Below are 22992 nucleotides of genomic sequence, written 5' to 3' on the forward strand. Positions count from 1 at the left end.
CCCGTGGTGGGGCTGAGAATAGAACCCAGATCTCCTGACTCCCCGCGCAGTGCTTTAACCACTACACAATGCATCCTCTGAGCAGATGTGGCTTGGGGCACTTTATATCTAGAAAAGGTTTACCGAGTGCCATCGTTGGATTGGCTCAGACCTGGATTGTGCCAGATCAAGCTGGATTGTGCCAGTGGCTCAATTAGAATTTTGAGTATAGCACCTCTGACACATCTCTGCTTAAAAAAAACAAAAAAAACGAACGATCAAAGGAAGGTGCTTCCTGCAGGTACCCACAGTTGTGAGGCGACCATCCGCCCTTAGCATGAGGGAGCTTCATCTGTGCCTGCCGTGGGTCAGTTCCCCAACTCCACTGGCCATGGGCAACACAAACCATCCCCTCTAGGCCTATGCCAGCCTGGCTACCTCTCTACAGGTTAGCGGCAGGAACACTCCAACCCTGAGAGTCTCCCTAGAGTTTCCAGCCAACGATCCACTGGCCATTTGCAGTACTCACAGATTTGTTGCTTCCAAAGAAGCAGTACATGCCCACTGTTCCACTTCAGATCACTACTCTGCTTGATACACAACACTTACAGTAAAAACAAAAGTTTATTGAACAAAGTGTAGCAATTCACATGATAGCAAGCAGAACTACTAAACACATATGGTTACATATAAAATAAAATCATAACATGTTCTGGAACCTAGACACTTCCATGTCTTAGAAAGCAATGCTCACCCAAAGTCCTTGCACCGTTTTATAGCCAAGTTTGGCTGTGATCTTCCATTCATAAGACTAGTCACACCATTAGCTTGCCTCTTTGGTAAAAGATCTAGGGTGTCTGTTTGCACCCATAGATACATCAGAATTATTGACTGTCCTTATTCATAAACCAGATGCCCCCCTGCTGGCTGTTTTTTCTTGTACATTTCACAATCTCAATCAGCATTTGACTTAGTCTGTAAATCAGCATCCATTGTGAAGCACACAATACACAATAACCAGACAAGTGTCTGGCGAGACGCCCTGCCTAAAAAGAACCTGTCCACGGCATGTCATCTCCTGGTTCCCTGCCTTTACTTTAAGATTTTAAGAACACAATTTCCAGTATGGATAAGTAACTCCTTAAATATTATCCGTGCAAACATTTTGAAATGATTATGGAGACCTGTTGGCTACTGCCTCTCAGTAGAGACTTTACATGTCACCCTTTGGTGAACTAATATGTCTATATCTGACCCAGGCGATCCCTGTGCAACCCTATACATCCTTTGTGCTCTCTGCTGGTTGGCACCAAGAAGTCCCTGGGTCACACCTCACTCCTCAAATTGATGCCGTAGGGCTCAGCCACTGGCTAACCTGTAGGCGTCGGCTCAGAACCTTGCCAGGACAGCAGTGGGATTTTCAAATGACCTACGAGCACAAGCCTCATTGATTTGCAATAGGATTCGTGCTCCAAACTCACTTTGGTGCTTTCAAAAATCCCACCCTAAAATGTCTTCCTGTTAAATAGATGCCTTCATGCCAAAGAATGTGCTAAAAGGTCTGGGCCACTTTCTGCTTTATCTTTTCCTGGTTGCTATTTCTTGATCTAGCTTGACCTCTCTGTTATGGAGATTGATGTTCAATACTGAAATCAGAATGACTACACCTACTACTTCCAGTCTGGCAGGGGTTATCAATACCTTCTCTCTGCCAACAAAAAAATAACCCTAGCCCAGAGGACAGACAGACATTGATTAGAGCACAAAGATGCTGGCGAAGAAGCTGCAACAGAAGTAAAAAAGGAGGAAAGAACTGGGATGGGGTGGTTTTGCATGTTGGTTGAAAAGCTATTTATATTTAATTGGGCATCATGCCTCAGTGGCTGCCTCTGCTGTAAGGAAAAGTACCCGAGAAGCAATAAATAAAAAGTTTAAAGAGAATCTAAGTGCAAACGTGGAGTTTTCCAACTCATTACTTCTGACAAAAATGATTAGGGGTCTGGAACACATGGCTTATGAGGAGAGGCTGAGGGAACTGGGATTGTTTAGTCTGCAGAAGAGAAGAATGAGGGGGGATTTGATAGCTGCTTTCAACTACCTGAGAGGTGGTTCCAGAGAGGATGGTTCTAGACTATTCTCAATGGTAGAAGAGGACAGGACAAGGAGTAATGGTCTCAAGTTGCAGTGGGGGAGGTTTAGGTTGGATATTAGGAAAAACTTTTTCACTAGGAGGGTGGTGAAACACTGGAATGCGTTACCTAGGGAGGTGGTAGAATCTCCTTCCTTAGAAGTTTTTAAGGTCAGGCTTGACGAAGCCCTGGCTGGGATGATTTAATTGGGGATTGGTCCTGCTTTGAGCAGGGGGTTGGACTAGATGACCTCCTGAGGTCCCTTCCAACCCTGATATTCTATGATTCTATGACAGGGATTCGCTGCCAGTATTCTAGAGAGACCTTCCACTCTGCTGATTTGTTAAATATGTGCTCCTTAACTTTGTTAGTCAAATGCCAGGGATTGTTTCTGTTTTACAAGTATGCAAATCCAAACTCTTCTCACTTTAGTTCACTGCTGTGTGATTACGAAGTACAGTTTGTGTTTATCAAAATTACACAGTAGGCTTAGCCAGATACCTTACCAGGCTTCTCAATGGCATCTGGTCTCTGGAACAGCCATGAAGTATTTCTGGATAGAATAAGGCATACAAGATAACAAGAAAATCAATAGCACATAAAATCTGCAAACTGCTGGCTGCAATTTCAGAGGACACTGTCAGTTTAAATATCATGTTTTCTTTTAAAAAGTCCTATCGTGTTTACTAACAACACCTGAAAGTATCAAAGGAACATTTATCAATGGGGAAAAAACCAAAAACAAAAAACCCCACCACATCTATGTGAACATTTTGTATCGACTACTGTCACAAGTATATCTAAGATTACTGAAAGCGGTTAGAGAAAAAAACCCTCGTGACTCACAAGCAAAGCTACATTTTGAGGACATCTCCATAGAGCAACCCTTGTGCTGTTTAATGAGTTCTAATTCCATTCGCTCCCAATAGTAATTTTTTAATTTGTTCATTTTGTGCATTTGACAGCATTTTGTGCAGAGTCATTTCAATGTCTTTGCTGCTTGAGAGAAAACAATTTTTTTTAAAAACATGCCACAAAAATTGGTAAAAGAATTTAGGGAGCGCATGTTGTTTGGCAAACAGACTAGATTTCAAGTCGATGCTGCCCCCTTTAAAACTGGGTTTTTAAAACCTAAATTACTTTTAATTACATATGCTGATTGGTTTCTGTTTTCACTTCACTCAGCTTGGACAATGAAAACAGATTGCGCCCGTTTTGCTCTTATTTGGGAGTGCCCGCATTCTAGTGGTTAGAGCACTCAATAGGAGTCAGGACAGAGATTCCATTTCTGGCTCTGCCATCATGTTGCTGTTTGACCTTTGGTGTGTCTCATACATCTGTGCCTCAGTTTACCCCTCTGGGAACTGAGGATAATACTTCCCTTCCTCACAGTGGGATCGTGAGAATTCATTAGTTAATATTTGGAAAGTGTTTGAACATAAGCACTATATACAGTGAATGCTGTACAGTATTATAATCATCAGTCAATTTCACTTTCTGGTTCTTGAGCATTACCACAATGCTTCAATGTTTGGGCTGCACATGCTGCAAGAGAATGGTTACATCCAAAACATCAAATAGTTTCCCCGGAATTAAAAAAAAAAAAAAAAATCCAAAATCTAAGCATAAATACTGACACATTTCTGTCACTTGGGTTTTATAATTTTTTTTTTTTTTTAAACAGAATTAAAGGTTGGAGCCTTCTATCAACCTAGCAGTGTCTCTAATGTGACTCGTGGCAACTGCTAGGATTGTCTCAGTGGAGCTAGGAGTCAAATGGAAGACGTTGCTACGCCAGCGGAAGTGTATAAAATGTAATACTCCTGTGTTTGGGAGCTGTGTGAAGAACACGGTGGGTTCTTGCAGCAAGACTTTGGCTATTCAGAAACCTTAGCCACAGGGTTAGCATTCGTCTCCTGGCTAGGACTGATTCTCAGCAGCAGGGCAATTACAGAGACACACACTGTGTGAAGAACTTATTCCATGTGAAACACTCATTTATTCAGCACAGAAATCCCCAAATAGAAAATATACAAACTCCAGGCTAAAATTAGTTTCTTATAAAAAATGCATCATTTTCACAGCATGCTGTCGGTTAGCACAGTGGCATTTAATAATGTGCATGCTTGAACTCCCTCTTCATATTCCACTAGCTGCTGCTTAGTCTCCTGCAGTGGGACAGGTTGCCCTGTGCACTTCAGAGACCATGGCAAGTGGAAGACGCTGCCGTATCCAGCACTCAGTGTCCCTTCTGACTGACTGCAGAGGCAGAGCTTTCACTCCTGAGGCCCAAAGAATGGCCACTCGCCTATTGTGGGGGATCCCTTAGCCAACAATTACATTAAACATCCAAGAACAAGTGGCCCACACAAAATTTTGCTCTCCATGGGCCTGATCCCAAGAGACGCTGAAATTCTGATTAACATCCACAGCTACTAATCAAGACAACAGTCACTGTGAATGCTCAGCACCTCTCAGGATAAGGCCCCTCATTAGTTACTTTTTAAAGGGCTTACTCCCAAGGAAGGCTAAGAAACACCCAGATAGTTTCTAATGACTTGTCCCAAGAATACAAATTCCAATGGTCCCAGGAGTAGCTTTCTAGAGAGGGAACCATGTGTTTCTGGGTGTTCTGCCCTCCAACATGACTCACAAGCAAAGCTACATTTTGAGGACATCTCCATAGAGCAACCCTTGTGCTGTTTAATGAGTTCTAATTCCATTTGCTTCCAATAGTAAGAATGGCATTTTCAGAGAGGAAATAACAATAGATCAGAAGGAAACAAACAATTCATTAGCTCTGCCCCTTCACAATTAGCCAAAACTAGAAATCAGGACAACTTCTTTCATGAACTGGGTGTCCATATCACAAAAACCACCATGCATGTAGGAGTGAATGGGCTCTCCATTCCCACCTGCTGCCCAGAGGTGGGCTTTGCAGGTATGAGGCATAGTAGTGGCAGTGGGAGGTGGAAGCAGGGTGCATAAAGTTTGCAGCAAGACTTCAACTGCTGTGTGGACAAACAGAAGACAGTCTCTACTGTACCAATGACAAGCATTAAAATCACATACGAAACTAAAGCCGCAAAAGAATCAGCTAAAAGCAGGTGCTTATCCCTAATAAAGACATTTGTACTGGTGCATTAAGACATAGCACGAGAGAAAGGGATAACACAATGCAGTCTATACCACTCTTCCCTTCATGTTACGGGGATGTCCTGTGGAATCATGAAGCTGGAAACAGCTGTTCATGGTCAACACACTGGGGTATGTGTGGGGAAGATGGGATTTGAGGTGGGGGTGAAAGAGTTGAAACTACATTTTCAGAATCCCTATTTACAATTCCAGATCTATTTAGATGATAAATACAGTAAATATTAAATGATCCTCTTTCAGAAGAGCCTTTTATATCCACTCAGATATGAAGCCCAAAACTATTACCATAAATCCATGGGAGAAGGACGTGAGCGCTGTAAAACAATTTTGTGATGTATTCTTGTTATACTCATCCTTTAGTCTAAAATGTTCTTTGTTCTAATCTGAAGATGCTGCACAGAAGAACTTCAGTTAAACTGGGAGGAGAGTCTGTCCCTTTCCAAGATTGGCTGGTCTCTCTTCTCTCTGACACAGAGTACCTCAGTATCCCCTGTAGCAGTTTTGTGTCCTTCATGCCGTCAACCATCCATATCCGTGAATTTTCTCTTCCTGTAATTTTGCACCAGGCTGGAAGCTGTGATCTGAGAAGCCTGCCCCTTCTCCCAGCACTGAAAGTCATTCAGCCCTTTCTGACCAGCTCGAAACAACGCTCGTTCCAGTTCATCCAGCCGTGCCACCAGTGCAGAGGTGTCCTCGTTGTAGGCATTCTGGGAGGAGTCCATGATGCGACGGAAACGGCCAATAAATGTCTAAGGGAGAAAAGCAGAATTACCAAAGGCTAAGGGAGATTCTTCTTGAACTCAGGTGCTAGAGGCCTTTGCTTAGGAGCTGAAAGATCCAGGGTTCTAGTCCCTATGTTGTCTGTATCTATGCAGTCAAGGATTTCTTCTGGGCTAGCACCTGACTGTGGTAGTGAACTCGATGTACTCAAGGATAAGCTTTACCTAACTGGGGTGGATGGAGGAGTATACAAAATCCTGGCTAGAAAATGTGTGTATAACTGGGTTGAATTCGATTGGTCAAGTGTGATTGTTGCCTTCTAGTTGCTGACCGAGCGGGGCTACTGAAACATAACTATAATTCCACCTCCATTCAAGTGGGAGAAGTCATTGGTTTTGGAGCACGGGCCTTGCTCGACTGCAGGCCATTAATCTGTAGTCATGCATTTGTTACAATACTGCTTAATGACAGGTTTCAGAGTAACAGCCGTGTTAGTCTGTATTCGCAAAAAGAAAAGGAGTACTTGTGGCACCTTAGAGATTAACCAATTTATCTGAGCATAAGCTTTCGTGAGCTACAGCTCACTTCATCGGAAGTTGGCTGTAGCTCACGAAAGCTTATGCTCAAATAGATTGGTTAGTCTCTAAGATGCCACAAGTACTCCTTTTCTTTTTGCGAATGCTGCTTAATGTTTTTCTTCTCAAAACTGAGCCAAATGAGACTCCCCTTTTTAAAGGCATTACTACTACTCCTGATTGCATTTACCAAACACAAACCTCCTTCTGCCCCCAAAGCACTTGGGATGCTGCTCAAACACTTTCACATTTAGTACAACTCAAAAACATACAATACATAAACAATACACTTAAAAAGCTAAACAAAGGGGATCATTTAAAAGATTTTTTTTCCCTACCACTATGGGTAAAAACATATATATAATAAGGTACAAAGAAAGGCAAAGGGTTAAACTCTTGATAATCTTTGGAAATTGGGTTTAAGATTCCTTGGGAAACTATGCTTTTAGAAGCACCAATCACAAAATGACTGGGTTTTATTTATTATTTCTAGTATACACATTTATTTGGCATCTAAAACTTTGGTATTTGGGTGCTCTACAAGCACCAAATAAAGACTTTCAAGCTCTCAGTGAGGTCTCTGTACTTTAGTCACACATTTCTTTGAACATTAGTTTATTTATGCCATGATATATAAAACACAACTCATTAACAAGGAGGAGGGACACTGTGGTGGGGCAGATCCTCACTCCAGTCAGGAAGGGGTTAAAGAGCTCTTCTAGGCACAATCAGCACCCAGCCCAGCACACCCAAAGCCTGTCAAGCCTGGAGATGAGTAGGTCCCTACAGGGGAGTATCCCTGCTCAGGGAAATGTGGCACTCAGAGGAAAGCGGAGCTCCCGGGGCTCATAGTGCAGGGGCTGCTTATGAACCTCTGCCAACTTGACCGGTAAAGGGACCATCTTTACTTTATTTTCTATTACAGTCTCAGGCACTCAGCCTGAGTCCCTCAGACACGCAGCCAGTTAAGACCCTGGATCCCCTCCACCCTCTTCACAGAGACTATTTAACTTTTGCCTTGCAGAGAACAATGGGGTGAGCCTGTACTGCAGGATTATTTTGTTTGCCTTTTTTGTTTTGGATGCTGTTATACCAAGAAGTGAGTGGGTGGGGGGGGAGCAGCGTCCCTCAGATATACAACCAGAGGACTAAACCCTGCACTCTGAACCAGCAAAATCGCAACACGTACAGCCAGAGATGATGTCTGGGACCACAGAGGTGCCCACTGTCACCCCAACAGGATGCCCCAGAGGTACAATCTCTGACAGATGCTTTGCATTTTCTGTTACTAAGAAGTGATGCATCAAAGTAGTTCCTCTTCTAGAAGTCATCACGTTCCTTGTACAAAACTCACAGGACCAAATTCGGCTCCTGGATGCATACATACGAATCTTACTGAATTTTCTGGGATCTGAATATGCACATCTGATGTCAGAGGGCCTGATCTTGCAGTCCTTACTCAAGCTAGAATCATGTTTTTACATGTTGTTTACAGCAAAGTTGCAGGAAATATGGAGGAGGCAGCAGCAAAGAAAAAGGAAACCAAAGCTAACAAAGGAACTAGACTTGGTTCAAATACTTGCCTGCAGTATAGTCTGAGCTATCTCTGTATTCTCTGGATTGTCAAAATTCTGGAGCTGGGAGCCAAAGCCATAGTAGAATGGCCCCATTTTATGCAGGTCAACAACATTGGCATCAGCACTGAACACTGTCCGCCAGCCTTCCTTGTAAATCTTGGGCAGTTCCACTGAAAGTATCCTCCGTTTGTTGTCATACAACCCTTTTGCTAGCCACAATGGTATTTCCACCTTTGAACCCTGCATGCAAACAACAGAAAACCCCCCGCCCCCCCCAAAATATAGGTAAATGAACTCCGATCTTGATAACAAATAAACATGAAACTCGGATGAATACTGAAGATCCACAAGAGAGTGATTTCATTTCAGTCTACAATAGTAGAAACTAATGTAAATCATAGACTTTTGGTTGTCACTGGCAATATCCATAGGCATAAAATTTTTGTGAGAACGGGTGCCAAAGTATGAGGCACAGAAAGACAGCTGCATGTGTAAGATGTATATATAAATAAAAAACAATATTGCAGTGTAAGGAAAGTTACAAGCAGAGTCCCCCTGATCCTGCAGACACTTTCATATATGTGCAACTTTGCTTATGTGATCCCCACCACTAGGATTCCTCCGGGAAGTAATTTTACACACAGAATTTATTTGCAGGGCATGGTCCCCAGACAATAACTAGAATTTAAACGAAACAGCTAACCAACAGTAACTACATTCTCTACCAGAAATTCTCACCTCACTACAATATTTAATGGGCATAACACTTTCAGGCCCTTAAAAAGATACCCTAGTCACAGTCATTGCTTTAGTGAATGCACTCTACAGGCTGAGGGCATGCTACAGTAAGAATTTTCTGATATTGGTTTGAAGAGATATTACCCTTTAATTTCACTATATATCCCACCGATCTCAGATTAGAATCTGGGGTGGGGGTAAAATGTGCCCACCCAGAGCAGTTTGCAGCCCCCCCCCCAAACTGTAATGCAAAAATGCAGAGCCTAGCGCGATGTTGCACCCAGGCCAAAGCTACACATGACAGAGGGTGAAATCATAGAAGACCAGGGTTGGGAGGGAACTCAGGAGGTGTCTAGTCCCATCCCCAATTCAATCACCCCAGCCAGGGCTTTCTCAAGCCGGGCCTTACAAACCGCTCCCCGCAGAGAGCTCCACGCGGCCGCAACGGCACCGAAGCACGCGAGCAACCCCGCACGCCACCACTCTGAGGCTGGAGACTGCATTTCCCAGCCTGCCCCGCGGGCAGACACAGAGCACAGCTCCCGGCCCGCCCGCCGGCTTGTCACGTGGCCGGGCCCGGGGGCTGCCGGGAGCTGTAGTCCCCGGCGGCGGGTTACCTCCGGGATGCCGTCGCTCTGGCCGGCCCCCGCGCCCTTGCCCAGCACGGCGGCCAGGCGGGGCAGGGCAGCCTCCACGCGGCCCGGTAGCTTCTCCTGGGACATCAGGATGTCTTCCAGCGACAGGAAATTCTCCTCGGGCCCCAGCCCGGGCCCCACTGGGAAATAGGCCTCGGACATGACGGGGCGGCGGCGCGCTCCGACCCCGCGGCTCCCGCTCAGCAGCGGCCAGGCAGAAGCAGCCGCTGGGCCAGGAGAACGGACAACGCGCATGCGTCCCTTTCTCCCCACCCCGGAAGCCCCGCAGCAGCGCCAGGCGAGAGCAATCGAGGGGAGCGGGTGTGCGCGTGCGCACGTCGCACGTGGCCGGTCGCCTCGATGGGGGCCTGGGCAGCTGGGAGTTGCGAGGCCAACGGTGTTGCGCCCCGGCCCCGCCCGGCGTGGGGGGAAGCGCTGCTCCCCGACCCCTGCCCGGTGGATCGTTGCGGGCGGCGCGAGCGGGCGGGGGCGCGCGCTGCCTCATGACTCGAGCGGGGCCGGCCGGTAACCGACAGCGCCGCGGCGTCGAAGCGCGGGGCCGGGGGCTAACGGGAGGCGGAGCATGTGAGGGTGAGGCCCCCTGCTGTCAGGAGGGGGCTCGCAGGGGGGAGCGCACCTCGGACGGGGGCCCCCCCTTAAACTCAGCGATGTGCCTGGGGGGGCCCCCCTTAAACTCAACGATGTGCCTGGGGGGCCGCCCCGGTACTCAGCGATGTGCCTGGGGGGGGCGACCCCCCATTCTCAGCGATGTGCCTGGGGGGGGCGCCCCCTGGTACTCAGCGATGTGCTGCAAAGACACCACGTGTAACAACTTTAATCCTAAACCACACGGGCCCCCTGCTCCCCACCCCCTGATCACCAGCTCTGCCCCTCCCATGCCCCCAGCCTGGCCCTGGGGACACCAGCTGCTCTCCGGGGATACCAGACCCTTGGCTCCTCCCAGTGCCCCCATCCCTTCCCCTCCCCCCCCCCCCCCCCCCAGTGCAGACAGGCAGTTTGCATTCAGGTTGAATCCAGCCTTGATCCGGGACAGGTTGAGTCGTGATGTCATGAAATGTCCTCATGAGACAACGCCACCCCCTGGCAGTGACGTAATAACATTGCCCTGGCGGGAGATCGTGTTCAGGCTAACCGCCAATAGCCCTGCACACAGGACCACCCCGGTGAAATCAGGACAGTCACATAAAAGCCTGGCCTCTTGGGAACCTCTCGCTCCGCTACAAAGTTGTGAAGAAGGGACCCGAGAATTACATGTTGCACCGAAGAGTTCATCGTGGCGTACAGACATGTAGGAAGACAGTCCCTGCCCCAGAGAAGTTACAGTTTGTTTAGATTTTTAAAATCTAGGGAGAAATTCTGGCAAAATTCTCATTGACTTTAAAGGGGCCAGATTTTCATCCCTAGGGAATTTAAATAAAAACTAAAAACATATGATTCAGAAGATTTAGACTGCTCTGTCTAATTTGGTGGAAGGCCTGTTCAGTGGAGCTGGTTGGCATGAGAACACACCTCCATCCCATAAACTGTACTGGCTTCCCTGATGCAAGTTATTTTTAGTTTAACATAAAGCCCTCTGGCCTAGAATCTCAAAGGTATGGAGACATTTCACTTCCATGGGAGTGCGGCACCTAAATACCTTTGAGGATCTAGGCCTATGTGATTTGACATTTGTCTGGTTTAGAGTGTGGCCATCTCCTTTGTGATGGCTGAAATCAGCCTGAGTGTTTTTGCTGACTGTCTAAGATGTATGATCTTGATGCAGGCAGTTCTTGGTTGGAAGGTCCCTGTTTGTGGAACTTTCTCATTCTGGCAGGTGTCAGATCATGAATTTGTTAGCCTTCAACACGTTGTGCTAGGCTCATCTTTTCAGCTAAGCCTTTGCTGACTGGATCTAACCAGAGGCACTGGGACAGGTTCACACTGGTGCAACCCAAGTAGTGGGTTGCTGACAGCAGGAAGTCAGCCTGGAGAAGGGGCACAGTGGTACAAACCATCCTTGCCTCTCTTTCCTTCCCTATCAGAACCCTAGGGGAGAGCACCTATGCTATCACAACTGCCTGTATTTGAGGTTTGAATCTCTTCTTCAGTGCAGCCACTCTGACAGGCACAGGGGAGCTGCAAATTGCACCCCATTATGCCCAAGGGATGAATCTGGCCCTAGCCACAAACTGCCTGAAGACCACAGTGAGTATGAACTTGATCTGTGTGGTTAGGTATTCCTTTTTTTCTTTGAAGTGGGAATATGGGTTATCCTGCTTAATAAGGGACATGGTGAAAATCCAGGCAAATTAATATCTGTGCTAAGTAGGTTTAAGTAGATCTTAATGATCTCTGAATGCCAATGATTTAATTATTAAATTGTTTTCATGCAGCGGCAGAATATTGGATTTGAATTCAAATGCCACATTCACTTTAGTGCTATAATGCAATACACCAGAGATAATGCTTCTAGGTTAAAATCACACTCTTTGGGCCAGATTTTGATCTTGGGTAAAAAAGTATAACTCCAGAGTAACTGCACTGGTTTTACCAGAGTTACTCCAGACTTACACTGGTATAACCGAAAGCAGAATTTGACTTCTTTTGTCCTTGTCTTGTTTAGAAATTTTAAAATGTTTTAAATTTTGTTTGGGAATTCATTTTTTTCTCCTTGCTTGATTATACCTTGTTACCCTGCCTTTAATTGTGCATGTTGAGAAATAAAACAACATCAAAATCCCTCTACTATTCCTAAACACAGTAATCTATAAAATAACAGACCTTTTATATAATTGGTAAAGATTTTATTTTCCTTGTATCAGGGTTTATAGCTATGTTTATCAATCTCTGCTCATACAAAGCTTTGAGTAGGTTTGAAAGAAACAAGAGCATCGGTACACCCATGGGAAATGGCAATTTGGGTTGTTCCCACAGTTTTTGATGACTTAAGCAGAATGATATTTTTGAAACTTACTCCGTTTCCCTTCAACCAAAGACATACTGACAAATGGACCAGGAATGGATCAAAGGTATAGGGTGGGATTTTGAAAAACACGAAGCAGCTTTCAGTAGGAGTCAGAGGCCTAACTGTCATCAACATTCCTGAAAATTCTGTTTTGTTTTTAGTGTGGTCAGTATTAAAGTTGAAGGGTGGTAACTAATGTAGCCAAAACCAGACTAATCTGAAAAAAGCCTGAATAGAAGAACAATATAGGGCAGGGGTGGGCAAACTTTTTGGGCTGAGGGCCATATCTGGGTGGGGAAATTGTATGCAGGGCTGGGCTGGGGGTTGGAGTGTGGGAGGGAGTGTGGGGTGCAGGAACGGGCTCAGGGCAAGGGGTTGGGGCAGAAGAGGGGTGTGGGGTGCATGAGGGGGCTCAGGGAAGGGGGTTGGGGTACAGGAGGGGTGTGGAGTGCAGGAGGGGGCTCAGGGGTGCAGGAGGGGTGCAGACTGCTGGAGGGAGCTCAGGGCAGGGGGTTGGGGTGCAGGAGGGGTGCGAGGTGCAGGCAGGGGGCTTAGGACAGGGAGTTGGGGGGCGGGGTGCCAGAGGGGTTCGGGCTCTGGGGAGGCAGCGGTGTGCACCGGGGCCAGGGCAGGCTTGCAGGGACGTGGTGCCGGCTGCTTCTGAGAGCAGCGAGGGGCCTGTGGCACCACGGGAGGCAATCCCGCTGGCCGGATCCAAAGCCCTGAGGGGCCGGATCCAGCCCGCGGGCCGTAGTTTGGCCACCCCTGGTATAGGGAATACTGTGTGCATAAGACTTCTTTCAATACATTTAATGAATACTGGCTCATGACTTAGCCATGAATTGCAAAATTTCTCCCAAGTGGTTTAAAAATTGACAGCCTCAGATTCAGTGTGAAAGACTGGTGGCTCTCATACTCTCTTTGAAATGTAGCTTTAAGTTTTAGGTCCATATTTGTACCACTCTTACAATTGAATACAGCCAAAGTTTTAGAGTAAACTTGGCTTGGATCCATGAAAAATATATGGCCCCAAATAGGTTCATATATTTGTGGGATTAGATTTGCAAAATTTGGGGAGCTTTTGAAACATGGGCCCCAGCCTGTCACACTTCCGCCGACCTCCACCTTTGATTCTGGTTTAATCTGGCACGGCTTGTTGCAAGAGTGAGTGGGGAAATTGAGTCTGCTCTGTGGAATGGATCATCCAGCTGACCCTTTTTTGTGCAGAGGGTTGGGATTCTGTATGCCACTCTTTGTTTTACTGGGAAAAATAATAATGGAAATGTATAGACTGAACTGGTATTATAAAAAGTGTGTGTCATTATTAATCATGAACGCTTGTTTTTTATCATCTTTTGAAGGGTGAAATCAGTCATTGCACTTGCCAACTAAAAATCTACATTTGAATCTTTCAAGATTTCCAATCTGTAGTCCTTTTAAAAATTCATATCTATCAAAAAGAGAAAGAATAAAGGAAGAGATTTTGCAGTTCATGGCTAACTCACCAGTCAATGTCTCTTTTTTCATTACTTTTACATTCTTATGATCACAGTGTTCTCCATAAAGCCTTCTGCTCAAGCTGGTTTCAGGCTTGTTTGATATTGTTTTGACTGTTAATTTCCACACTTGTATTTTGATCAAAATCAAATCTGTTAAAACAGCCAAATTTGCAACACTTTGTTAAATCTTGTATTATCTATTTTATTCAAGGAAAATTTCATCAAAAGTTTTTTTAAAAGTACAATATGTTGGGCTAAGAGTACATACTTGGATTATTTACTCATTGTTTAGATGCTATGGTACATAGGAGCTATACAAAAACCGTAAGTAGATAAAAAGTAACAACAGGTTTTGTGAATGCCAGTATGCTGAAGTTGTGAAAATCCAAATGAACTAGATTTGTTAGCTGAGTAGAAAGGACATACACAGACCAAGGAGCAGAAGGAATATCTGCACATGTGTATGCAAATATGACACCCACACTTTGCCAGTTTTAGAAAGTCTCTTTTCCCCATTAATCAGGTACGTTAAATGCTTGCAACAATGCAATGCACAACTGAAGGGCAAAAACCAACACCAGAAAAATGATTCACATAAAAATGAAAAGGTCAACATTTTGTCTTTTTCCCTAGTAAGATTCCAAGTGTTTATCCATTGTACAGAAAACAGTTGGTATATTTAGATAGAAGTCTTAAATATTGTCCTTGATTTGTGATGGGAGAAAGAGAGAGAAACTTTGGAATAATTTTATTTCCATCTTTGCACATTTTCCAGAGGAATGGTATAACAGATTTCAAGAGTCCTTTTTAAAGGACGGTTCTGGATGAAGAGTCTAATTTACAAGACTGGACTAAAAAAGATATCCCTGTTTAATCGGGTCATAGGAACAAAGTCTTTGTGCTGAAAATGGACATTTGCAGCGATTGTGAGAAGAGAGGATTGTACAAATGGACTCATCTCTTTTTATAGGGTTTGGAATCAAAATGTCCGGAAAGAGAAAAAAGAAAATTAATATTTCCATCAATCCTGAGATGCGTCAGCCTGAAACGAATGATACTGAAGTGAGACAAGACAACCCGGAGAGACTGAGGTACAGGGCAAACACAAAGATAAAGGAATCACATAATTTCAAAGAACACTCTTGTGCTTATTGGAGGACTACTCTGAGGCCATGTCTACATTGCAGGTGATACAGGTGGCACAGGTGTGGTGGTGCAGCTATGCCGCTGTAGTGTAGACCTTTCCTACAGCGACGGAAGTTTGTTTTTTTTAGGGCTGTCAAGTGATTAAAAAAATCAGTTGTGGTTAATGGCATGATGTTGAAAAATTAATCGCGATCAATCGTGCTGTTAATAATAGAATACTATTTATATAAATGTTTTTGGGTGTTCTCCACATTTTCACATATATTGATTTCCTTTACAACACAGAATGCAAAGTGTACAGTGCTCACTTTATATTTATTTTTATTATAAATATTTTCACTGTAAAAATAAAAGAAATAGTATTTTTCAGTTCACTTAATACAAGTACTGTAGTGCAAGCTCTTTATCATGAAAGTTGAACTTACAAATGTAGAATGTGTAGAGTGTGTGCAAAACAATGTAAAACTAGAGCCTACAAGTCCACTCAGTCCTACTTCTTGTTCAGCCAATCACTCAGACAAACAAGTTTGTTTACATTTGCAGGAGATAATGCTGCCCGGTTCTTGTTTACAATGGCACCTGAAAGTGAGAACAGGCATTCTCATGGCACTGTTGTAGCTGTTGTTGCAAGATAGTTACATGCCAGATGCGCTAAAGATTCATATGTCCCTTCATGCTTCATCCACCATTCCAGGGGACATGCATCCATGCGGATGAAGGGTTCTACTCAATAATGATCCAAAGCAGTGCAGACCAATGCATGTTCATTTTCATCATTTGAGTCAGATGCCACCAGCAGAAGGTTGATTTTCTTTTTAGGTGGTTCGGATTCTGTAGTTTCCACATTGGAGTGTTGCTCTTTTAAGACTTCTGAAAACATGCTCCATGTCTCGTCCCAATCAGATTTTGGAAGGCACTTCAAATTCTTAAATCTTGAGTCAAGTTCTGTAGCTATCTTTAGAAATCTCACATTTCTTTTTGTTTTGTCAAATCTGCAGTGAAAGTGTTCTTAAAATGAACAACATGCTGGGTCATCATCCGAGACTGTTATAACATGAAATATGTGGCAGAATATGGGTAAAACACAGAGCAGGAGACGTACAATTCTCCCCCAAGGAGTTCAGTCACAAATTTAATTAACGCATTATTTTTTTTAATTAGTGTCATCAGCATGGAAGCATGTCCTCTGGAATGGTGACCAGAGCATGAAGGGGCATACGAAAGTTTCGCATATCTGGCACGTAAATACCTTGCAGTGCCAGCTACAAAAGTACCATGCAAATGTCTTTTCTCATTTTCAGGTGACATTGTAAATAAGAAGCAGGCAGCATTATCTCCCATAAATGTAAACAAACTTGTTTGTCTGAGCGATTGGCTGAACAAGATGTAGGACTGAGTGGACTTGTAGGCTCTAAAGTTTTACGTTGTTTTGTTTTTGAGAGCAGTTATGTAACAAAAAACAATCTACATTTGTAAATTGCACTTTCATGATAAAGAGATTGCACTACGGACTTGTATGAGGTGAATTGAAAAAAACTATTTCTTTTGTTTATCATTTTTACAGTGCAAATATTTGTAATAAAAATAATATAAAGTGAGCACTGTACATTTTGTAATCTGTGTTGTAATTGAAATCAATATATTAGAAAATGTAGAAAAACATCCAAAATATTTAATAAATTTCAATTGGTATTCCTTTGTTTAACAGTGCGATTAAAACTGCGCTTAATCGCAATTAATTTTTTTAATCACAATTAATGTTTCTGAGTTAATTGCATGAGTTAACTGCGATTAATTGACAGCCCTACCTTTTTCATAGCTTTAAGTAATCAACCTCTCCCAGTGGCAGTAGCTAGGTCAATGGAAGAATTTTTCTGTCATCCTAGACATGTCTACACTGTAGATTAGGTTGGCATAGCGATGGCGCTCAGCAATGTGAATTTTTCACACGCCTGAGCACCACAGGTATGTGAACCTAACTGTTAAGTGTAGACCAGGCCTGAGAATTGTGTCTCTGTATGCGTTGTAAGAAATGTTGGAAATAAGCTGCCAGATCATATGCCTCCTTTTATATAGTTTGCCCTTCCATGATAAGAGAGATACCATACTGGGATTTGCCACTGAACTACTGAGAGTGAGTCTTGAGCAGGTTGCAGCATTCAAAAATGTATAACAGCCTTGAACAGCAAACCAGATTATAATTGATTAGCCTTGTTGAAGGAAAGGGAATGGTCTAATGCATAAGTGATCCTGCTTATGCATTGTGGAATTAATTATAATTCCATAATGCGTGAGCGTCAGTATAAATTGGGAGTGATCTTGCTGAAGTCATATGGAGTTACAATGGTATACGGTGGTTTGAGAGGAGGATCAGACCCATTAATGAGATGAATGAAGATAAAAATTCAAGAACCTAAGCTAGGTAGAAGAGGGCAAAGAGTGGAGGAGAGTGGGGAAACAAGTGGCAAAGGAAAGAAGATGATGGGAAGATATGAAACAAAAATAAGGACAGAGGAAGTGGAATACAAACAAGGGGAGTGGGGAATCAAGAGGATAGGACATGGAAAACAGAGAAGGTGAAAGTCCATCTTACTATAAAGGTTATAGATGAGAAGTGATCCCCCACTGAAGAGGAGAGTAAAGTATTGCAGCAGTAAATACTGGCTGTTATGGGGCAAACTGAATCACCTGAGCGTATGGTAGTGAAACTGAGGGAAAAGCAGGCAGCATCCCATTTCTCTTGGTGTTAATCTATATCCCCAAGATCTGGAATCCCAAATCTCCAGGCCAGGATTTCCCCTGTATCATGATGCATAGAATAGTGGTAATTGTGTGCACCGACAATGCCCAGGTCTGTTAGAGGTATGCATAAGGGCTGCAAGCTTGTCATGGAGGTCACGGAAGTCACAGATTCCGTGACTTCTGCAGCAGCTGGTGCGGCTGGCTCTGGGGCTGCCCGAGCGGCTGAGGCAGCTCCTGGGTCAGTTGCACTGGCTGCTGCTGAGCAGCCTCAGGCCCCTCTGTCCTCCAGCAGCAGCAGGAGGAGTTTGGGTGTGGGAGGGAGCTCAGGACTGGCGGTTGGAGCGCGGGAGGGGGTGAGGGCTTTGGGTGGCACTTACCTTGGAGTGGCTCCCTGAAACGGCAACAGGTCCCTCAGCTCCTAGCTCTGTGCGCTACCTCCACCCGCAGGCACCGCCCCCGCAGCACCCCCCAGGCTGCTGCCCCCCCAGCAGCCGCAGTGCTCCCCGGGCTGCCCCCCCACCGTGTGCACCCATTGTGCCACCCCGAAGGACCTGCGCCCCCCCCCCCCCCCCGCAACCCCTCCTGGGATGCTGTCCCCCAGCACCTACGGTGCCACCCAGGTAGCCTCAACAAGCACCTGTGGCCCGCCCCCCAGGCCACCCTCCCCACGAGCCCCCCAGCACTCCCAAGATTTAGTCAGGGGTATAGTACAAATCATGGAGTGGTCACGGGCTCTGAATTTTTGTTTACTGCCTGTGACCTGTCCATGACTTTTACTAAAAATACCCGTGACTAAAACGTAGCCTTAGGCATGCACAGTTTTGAAGATCGGGGCCTTAGTGTTTGTCGTGGGTGCTTTGAAGTTATAAATTACTATCATTATCCTTCAATCTGAAACTGTTCCAAATATTGGTTAAACCCATTTCTTTCCTTACTGGAGCATTTGTTGATAGGAACAATTTGTGTTTCTTAATCAGCCTGTTGGACTGATGATGGGGGTAGCATACTTGTAGCGACCAGACATATTGTATCCTTCGTGCCAGATTTTGCAACCCATATGTTGAGTAGGACTGACAGTACTTGTGGAAGTAGTTCCATTGGCTTCAGTGGGATTACCTGTGGGAGTGAGTGCTGCTTTGCACGAATAAACATTGCAGAATCTGTCCCTCCTTGAGCAATTTAGCAGCTAATTCATTTCTTGGAGAAAAAGAAGGAAGCAAGACTAGGAGTTCCCAGTCACTGCTGGATCTTGGGTGAGAATAACAACCTTTCTGCTGCTTTTTGAACACCTGCAAGCTCCATTAATAGAGATTAAGGCTTGTCATCCCATAGATCCCCAAGCACTTTTCCCTGACAAAGGAGGAACACATTTTACAGCTAGTGAAACAAACCAGGTCTTCTGAATCCTATTCTAGGGTGGGGTCTTCTAGGCCACACTACCACCCTATGACATTACTGCCTTCTACAGTTGGCCTATAAGATTAGGATTTGCCTACATAGGTAGTTCATGTCAAGCTAGGGTATAAATCTACCCTGCACCAGCCTGCCGTGCACTAAGTGTCCATGTGGACCCCTGCTACTCTGCACTAAAATTTCCCCAGTACACTGTTTCAATGCAGCATACCGCACAACTGAACTGTTAGCTGACGTCAGCAGGGTCCACGTGGACACTTAGCATGTAGGAGGCTAAAACAGGGTAGATTTACACCCCAGCCAGCATGCCATGAACTAACTGTTCATGTAGACAAGCTCTTAATTTCAAAGTTTTCTAAGAAGCCACCGAAGAGGAAAATTAAAGTGAGAATATATTTGTCTTTCAGACAACTATATAGAAAACTATATTTTCCAATAAAATTGAAAATGAAAGCATTACAATAATTCTTCATTTTTTTTCTTAGCTGTCATATGTTGTGCGAATCCCTATTATCGTACGGGAGTGGATTCAACAATTTTCAAGGCATTTTTAACTGGTCTGTAGTCCTATTGGTAAGTGGAAAATCATCAAGTAACGTAGACCGATAATAGATGTTTGGTTAGTGTTTCTGACTTTGAAACCGTACAGGGAGGTGCTGAATAGATTAAACCTTTCATGATTTACTTGGTAATACTTACAAAAATATTTGGTATTTCTTGTCTCGGCTCCTAAATTTAGAGCCAGCAGCTGTCACTTCTTTGTTGTACCAAGTCAGTAACTTTCCATTCTCTTTGTGTTCCTTTATGTATATCACTAACTCTTTGCAAGTACCTGCAGCTTAGAATTGTGGGGAAATGGTGGGTACATGCGTTCTTCCTTCAGTTAGAGGCTGATACAACATGAAGCCCTGTTTAATGTGGGTCAGCATATTTCTCTAGTAGATCCCAGTGAATCAGTGTGATTCCCCACAGTTTCAGACCCCTGAAGTCAATGGAATTTTGTGGGTGTAAATCTGGTGTAATGCCAGGGAGAGCCAGACTCAATATATTTGTTTTGTTTGTTATAGAGAGAGGATTTCTCTTCTTCCTAGAGGGGGAAAGCAAGCCTTGCTCAGCCAAATGAGCAAAGCAATCAGTCCTTTTCTCCATTTTCATCACTAGGGTTTAACACCCTCCCTCCCTGAAATTTGTCACCTCCCACAGCAGGCTTCTTGTACTATGACTGGAACTGATTCTCTTCTCACGTCAGGTATGCACAGATGTAACTCTAAAATTCTGGGGAGCGACTCCTGCCGTACACCTTAGGAGAGAAGAATAAGTTTGGTTCTCTTCCCTGGGATCTATTGAATAGATTGTGGGGTTTTTTCAAGCAGAATAAAACAAATGTCATCAAGAAATTTAAGAAACTGGGATTGGTGATCAGTATGGGAAAAAAAAGGCTGTTCTCTTACATAAACTTAACTATTCTGAATGGACCTATCAGCTTCTTCTGAGCTACTCTGACCTATTCTAATCAAAGGAAGCCAAAATAATGCATTTGTCATCAACTTTTTGGTTTATGTAAAGGAAATTAGTTCTTGCAGACTACAGGCAAGCTGTTTCCAGCCAATCTGAATGCTGATATTTTAAATATGTTTTTGTGTTGAACTCTGGTGAACTGCGTATGTTTCTTTACTCTAGGTCCTCACACATGTTCACATGAGCCTGGAGAATTTCATCAGGTAAGTGTGTCACTAAAAAAGAAAAGCAGTGTTTCACAGTTCTGGAGAACTTGAATTCTTAGTTGCAGGGGGAGTAGGCATATATTGACTGAAGAGTCATTCTGTGATTAATCAGTAAACAACAAAAAAATAAATAACTGCATCAAATTTCCCCCTGAACACTATGACGGTGTCCCAGAATTGTTTGCTGGACAGGATGGCATAGTGGTCTAAACTTCAGATTTCAAAATATCTAGATTCTCTAACCATGGTTTCAAATCCCAGCATGATTAACTCAGCCCTTCATCCTTCAGTGATGGATAAGTTAAGTTCCATGCTGTTTAATAAATAATTTAGTCCTTAGAAACCTGTTTGCCTGAACATTAACAATCCCATGGTATGTTTCAGCCGAGTACAGGTTTTCCCTGCTGTCCTTGACCAAAATCCCCCCCCCCCCCCCGGGCATCATTTGTCCACCTGATTGCTGCCAAAGAAGCTGCATTTCTGGGCGCCGTGTGATTATAGGACCAGATTGTGTTCCACCCTTTTTCTGGTGTCCAAGAGTGGGAAATGATGCAAAGAATTTGCTTTACTGACTCCCTGTGTAGGGGCTGTCCCAAATCATATTGTAGAGCATGTAGCATCCTCTCAAAGGATCATGGAGAGAGAATTCCTCATGGGTTCATCTGCCACATAGACCCTATGCAGCCTCCAAACCTGAGGGTGCCCACAGCAGAATCTTTTCCATAATTTGTGAAATATTTTGGGATCCTTTGGAGTGAAAGATGCGACAGAAGTATAAGACCAGATCTTCAGCTGGGGCAATTTGGTGCAAATCAATTGAAGTCAATGGATCTACACCAATGAGAATTTGGCCCATATAATATGATTACTATCAGAGCCAGCTCAGCAAGGATATCTTGCATTACTGTAGGACCTTTATTTTATGAACTAATTGGGAACCGAAAATTCATAAAATTGAAATCTCAGAATGACAGTAGGTACGCTGCATATGTGAATGTAGTCATTGTTCAGTGCGTGTCCTTAATGAATGGTAACTCATGTATACAGCATGCCTGATTTCTCTTTGAGAGAGCTCCCTTTCTTCGCTGCCAGATCTCTTAGTCTTTTCAAACCTGTACAGCCGATTAAACATTGGCTGAGGGATTGAATTCACATTTGGCAGCAGAAAAAAGGTTCCTATAACTGGCCATTCATAAAATCAAGGTTCTACTGTATTTAGAAAAACTATTAACCTAGGAAAGGGGGAATGTAAAGCAGGAGAACCAACTAACAGGTCCATCTGAAGAGGAGTGAAGCAGCACATGTTGCCCACAATCTCCACTTCTTTAGGAGACTCAGAACCTGTCAGGGCATTTTAGCAAGTGGGCAAGGCTGGCTAGTGAGGGGGCAGGGCCTGAGTGCCAGGGAATGTGTGCTGATTGAATGCATTTCTGCGCGCCTGCCACTTGCAAGGCTCCTGCAGAACCCTCGCCAAAATTTTACAACGGCTACTTCTGGTGGAACCCCTGGGTGATGGTAAATTGTAGTGTCTTCTGGAGCAGAGAGAGAATACAGGGGGATCGGATTTCAGTTCTCGAACCCAAAAGTTGGGGGAAATCATGGTCTCCATTTTGAACAACTACAGTTGGGAGAGGTTTGGGGATTCAAGGTCTAGGGGAGTGAGTAGGAGAAAAGATACAGGCATCTTTTCTTAGTTTGACAATTAGATAGAAGTGTAGTATCCATGTTTCTAAGTATCAAACCATAGAGTTTCTGCACCACCTCACTGTTTTTCTCTCCCAGGTATGGACTGCTATTCGACCCTGTAAAGATAATCTCAGTTTTCCTGAAAGACCCCTATAAGTGGCCAGCAGTATATCTCATTACTGGTAAGCTGACAGTGTTCAAATGTCATTTGCTGAATACCTAATGGTGTCACTTTTGCATTTAACAGCATCCCATGAAATATTTCTATCACAAATGTATTTTCTCTGCACTTTTCTGGATCACAAGCA

At 44.2% G+C, this 22992-nt stretch overlaps 2 protein-coding genes across 5 annotated transcripts in view; one reads left to right on the forward strand and one right to left on the reverse strand.

Moving 5' to 3' along the window:
• Positions 1-584: 584 nt before the first annotated feature.
• Positions 585-9671, reverse strand: GINS3 (GINS complex subunit 3). The gene is made up of 3 exons (XM_077831246.1): positions 9492-9671; positions 8143-8376; positions 585-6013 (listed from the first exon to the last, which is right to left on the reverse strand). Exons 1-3 carry the CDS (start codon positions 9669-9671, stop codon positions 5783-5785), a joined length of 645 nt encoding a protein of 214 aa, XP_077687372.1. The 3' UTR covers positions 585-5782.
• A 68-nt stretch (positions 9672-9739) lies between these two features.
• LOC144272879 (diacylglycerol O-acyltransferase 1-like) overlaps positions 9740-22992 on the forward strand; it is a 39103-nt gene continuing 25850 nt past the window's right edge. For 3 of the 4 annotated variants that reach the window (XR_013347690.1, XM_077831242.1, XM_077831243.1), the window contains exons 1-5: positions 9740-10100; positions 14944-15064; positions 19760-19847; positions 20955-20995; positions 22781-22866. Coding sequence is in view for 3 of the 4 variants with exons in the window: in XM_077831242.1 (XP_077687368.1) it covers positions 10013-10100; positions 14944-15064; positions 19760-19847; positions 20955-20995; positions 22781-22866 (424 nt within the window). In the remaining variant the exon portion in view is untranslated. Of the gene's footprint in view, positions 10101-10553; positions 11715-14943; positions 15065-19759; positions 19848-20954; positions 20996-22780; positions 22867-22992 lie in introns of those variants that run through there. The other variant, XM_077831244.1, reaches the window with a different exon arrangement.

The sequence above is a fragment of the Eretmochelys imbricata genome, chromosome 12, assembly GCF_965152235.1.
Source record: "Eretmochelys imbricata isolate rEreImb1 chromosome 12, rEreImb1.hap1, whole genome shotgun sequence".
NCBI classification, from domain to species: Eukaryota; Metazoa; Chordata; order Testudines; family Cheloniidae; genus Eretmochelys; species Eretmochelys imbricata.